Below are 3,856 nucleotides of genomic sequence, written 5' to 3' on the forward strand. Positions count from 1 at the left end.
TGCCCCTATAGCATTTTCCCCACTAGTGATGGCATAAAACTTAGTATGAAAACTAATAATAATTTTATTATTATTGGCTGTAGGGGAAATTTCCAACATAGATGGCTCACATGAAGGCCTAATAATTAGAGCGTGAAAATCGGTCAAGACGTGGTTGGGTGTCCTTTATTGGAGATGCTTTTGGGATGTGCAATAATAATATGTTAGGAGTGCCATGTAGGATAAATTTTGAAATGGAGGAAAGGGAAAGATTAATTTTGTTTGCCTTAGATGCAACGGCTACAAAAAATATCTTTTAATGTTAATTAGCAAAAAAAATAGTTAGCTTATTTATTGCGGTAATTAGATTTTGCATGACATTTAGGCTAATTCATGTCAAAACAAACTTGTCTACATTAACAAACTTGTGTGCATAAACAAAATCAGGAGCTGAAACCCCCCTAATAACTTAATTTGTACCGTAGAGCGAGTGTACACATGGATGTAGTAAAAAGAAAAACTGGACAAGCACAAACAACTTACAAACTGATGATATATATACTATACTGGGAAATTTGCTACGAGTGGCAGCTAGCACTACTACTGTACTGTTTAACTCGGGTAGGATAATTATTAAAATAGTATTAATTACTTAATCGCAAAATAAATTTAATAACTAGGAAATTCACGAAAATTAACCGACCAGCATGCATCGATGCACACACGGCATTCACCGGCCGGAATAAGGTGGCGGCTCGGCAACCTCGACGTCGACGGTGGTGGTGCACGCGAGCAGGCGGCGGAAGATGGCCCGCACGGCGCCACACGACGCCTCCTGCAGCCTCCTCACCACCGCGCAGCCCTTACTCTTCCTCCTCCGCTTTCTTCTCCCCTTGCTCCCGCCACCACCAGCAGCCCCGCCGGAGTACCGCCCACCGCCGCTCGAGCTTCCGAAGGAGCTTCCGGCGTCGGATCCGGCGCCGCCGCTGCGGTGGGGGAGGAAGCTGGGGAACACGGTAGCGCGCTCCCGAACGCGGCCGAGGCACGCCATGGTGCGCTCTGGCACAGTCTCCTTTTTCGTGGAGAAGGTGTAGCTGCGGAGGTACATCTGCCGGCACGAGTAGCTGTCCACCACCCTCGGGCTCTCGCCGCCGTACCCTTCGACCCCGACCCCGCCGGACCGGCGCATGCTGGCGCTGCCGCCGCTGTAGCACGCGGCCGCGGGGCTCTCCGGCTGGTGGTGGTGGCGCCGCGCCATGGCCACGGAGCGGACGAACTCGGCGTCGGACTCGGGCCACTTGTAGAGGCTGACGTAGCTGGCGCGCACCGGCACCCGCGCGTCCACGCACCCGATGGCCGCCTTGCACCCGCCCGCCATCGATCACTGACCTGACCGGAGGAGGACGAAGCTGCTCTGTTCTTGTTGTAGTGAGCCGGGTATATAAGAGAGAGCAGTGTGAGTGGCAATGGCGATGGTTGCGCTTGTGCATGTGAGAGTGTGAGTGGTTGGCTTTGGTTGCAAGGAAAGGTGGTGCGTTTTTTTGCTGGGAGAATCATGCGGCATCATCATCACCTGCATGCCGTGCTCCGGGTGCCGCTCATGGATGCCAAGCTGGTCGGCCCTGCATCTGCATGCATGGGGTCAAATCCAGTGGCCTTCTGGGGTAAAATATTGTCAAAACTTCGGTACATATGCACTAACAGGATAATTTAGCAGTATGCTGCAAGCATACATTATTTCACAAGCATTCCCAGCCTTGACTTGAAGACTAGAAAGCTCTATTTAATTCTGAACCTTTTTAAAAACTATATATATACTTTTGGTCCCTCAGCTATTGGTCGAGTCCAGATTTGGTCCCCTAAACTTCGAATTCTTAACTTCTGAATCTAGACAAATTCAGTCCTGATCTCAGCTAAGTAGGATGAGTGATGACATGGCGGTGATTTTGCACACGTGGCAGCCTAGTCAGAAGAAATAAAATCAATAAAAATAGAAATAAATTAGTAAAATAGCAGTAAATATAAAAGGGAGAATTATAGAAATGAGAACAAACATGTAATCTTAAAAATGAAATTTAGAAGTTCATGAAAAAAACATAAATCTTTCAATGCAAAAATTATAACCATGGACTTTCACAAGATAAATTAAGAAAAACAAATAGCAAGTATTCTAACGATATTTGGAAAATCAAAAATCCTTACGGAGAATTTTGCAAAAAAAAAATTAATTGAAGAGGTAAATTTCATGATCATAGTTGTTTTTATTTTTCTTGTATCTTCTAGTTTTCATAATAGTTATGGAGTTGTGCAGTCATTTTTTTACTAGCTTATGGGTGCAAATTTGATGCATCATACAGGTCCACTATAACAATGATTAGCATAGGTGGCACAGATCTGTATACATCAGTAATTCGGCAAATGAGTTCAGCATATGTAGACAGCCAGCTATGTACACAAGCATGAGGATGCATAGCCTGGATTGGCATGATTCAAGCTTGTGGTTAACCATGAGCAAGCATAGCATGCAGTGCTGCTTAGTGGACTGTAACTGCAGAATTGCCTAGCAGCTGCCGATTAGTTTGACTCATCACTGGAGCTGAGGCAGGAAAGGGACCGGAGCAGCAGATCGGCAGGGGATAGTCCGGCTCACTTTTAACTAATTCCCAGCACTGAAACTAGCAGGTCCTGTTGGAATTTAGGACAACATTCTCTCAGAAGTCAGAAACAACACAGTTATCCTCACAAAAAAAAGAGAAAAAAAGAAGAGGAAAGAGCAGAGTCAAGCCAAATGATCTTGGTCCTTTGGACTTTTACAATAGTTAAGTGTTCTTCGTAAGGCACTATCATATGGATTGTGAAGAAACATATATTGGTTGTATGAACAAGCACCTGAACCTTGTTGCCTTCTGTCATTTTTGTGTGCGTGTCAGACTCGTTTTTTTCTTGCGAGTAGTGTGTCAGACTCATGGGGTAGACTTTGTGATACGGAGGTTTCAAGTGATAGATTTACAGAAGATGACTTGTTGCCTCTTTTCAGGACCTTTTCATCAACACATTTAGGTGATAAGGCAATTACTTTTTCTCGAGAATGATTCAGGTTTCATCTTCAGCTACAAGTTGGACTCTCCATTCTGCATCCCCTGAATCAAGGAGCGAAATGAAACCCGTAAAAGAACACTCATTGGGGCCAATCAAGTAACCACTAAGGTATTGAAATTTCGCAAACTAAACTTTGGCAGCCATGTTTTATATTTGTCAATTGGTGGATAAATCTTCAGAACAAACGGGCCCTGAATTCAGCTCCGTTCTCCTCGAGGAACAAGAAGGCTTCAATCGTCAAGCAGATGAAATACTCACTTTAGCAGTAGTTAATAGTAGCAGACTATATTAGATGAATAACTCACTTTAGCATGAAGACACGTATAGCGAGGGCCACACTTGCATCGGCATATAGTGCTGCTCAATGATTTGTAACCTTGGGCAGGACAGTGAGTGGTATATATACAAATTGTCTAATAGCTGCTGATCAGTTTGACTCATCAGTGGAACTGAGATATGAAAGCGACAGGGGCAGCAATATGGGCAGGGAAATGTCCGGTTCACTTTTAAGTAATTCCCAGCACTGAAAGTAGAACTTTCAGGTCCATCTTCTGTTTTGCTGATGGAATTTAAAGCAACATGTCGCTCAGAAGCAAAGAAGTCAGAAATACCAGAGTTAACTTCGCAAAGAAATGGAGAGAAAAAAAAAGGCAATTCTAGACTTGTATCTGCAGATGCCAAATAACCTGTTCCATCCGATTCTCAAAATCATTCTGGTTGCGAAAAACAAAAGAAATAACATATAGGTTGTATGAACAAGGACCTGAACCTTGCTACA

The 3,856-nt window shown here is 44.2% G+C and overlaps 1 protein-coding gene across 1 annotated transcript; it reads right to left on the reverse strand.

Annotated features, from left to right (window-relative positions):
• Positions 1-709: 709 nt before the first annotated feature.
• Positions 710-1,357, reverse strand: LOC124647058. The gene has a single exon (XM_047187051.1). It carries the CDS (start codon positions 1,355-1,357, stop codon positions 710-712), a length of 648 nt encoding a protein of 215 aa, XP_047043007.1.
• Positions 1,358-3,856: the final 2,499 nt, after the last annotated feature.

The sequence above is a fragment of the Lolium rigidum genome, chromosome 4 (assembly GCF_022539505.1).
Source record: "Lolium rigidum isolate FL_2022 chromosome 4, APGP_CSIRO_Lrig_0.1, whole genome shotgun sequence".
NCBI classification, from domain to species: domain Eukaryota; kingdom Viridiplantae; phylum Streptophyta; class Magnoliopsida; order Poales; family Poaceae; genus Lolium; species Lolium rigidum.

Coding starts and splice junctions, on each gene's coding strand:
- LOC124647058 (XM_047187051.1), bottom strand. CDS start 1,357: ATGGCGGGCGGGTGCAAGGCGGCCATCGGGTGCGTGGACGCGCGGGTG.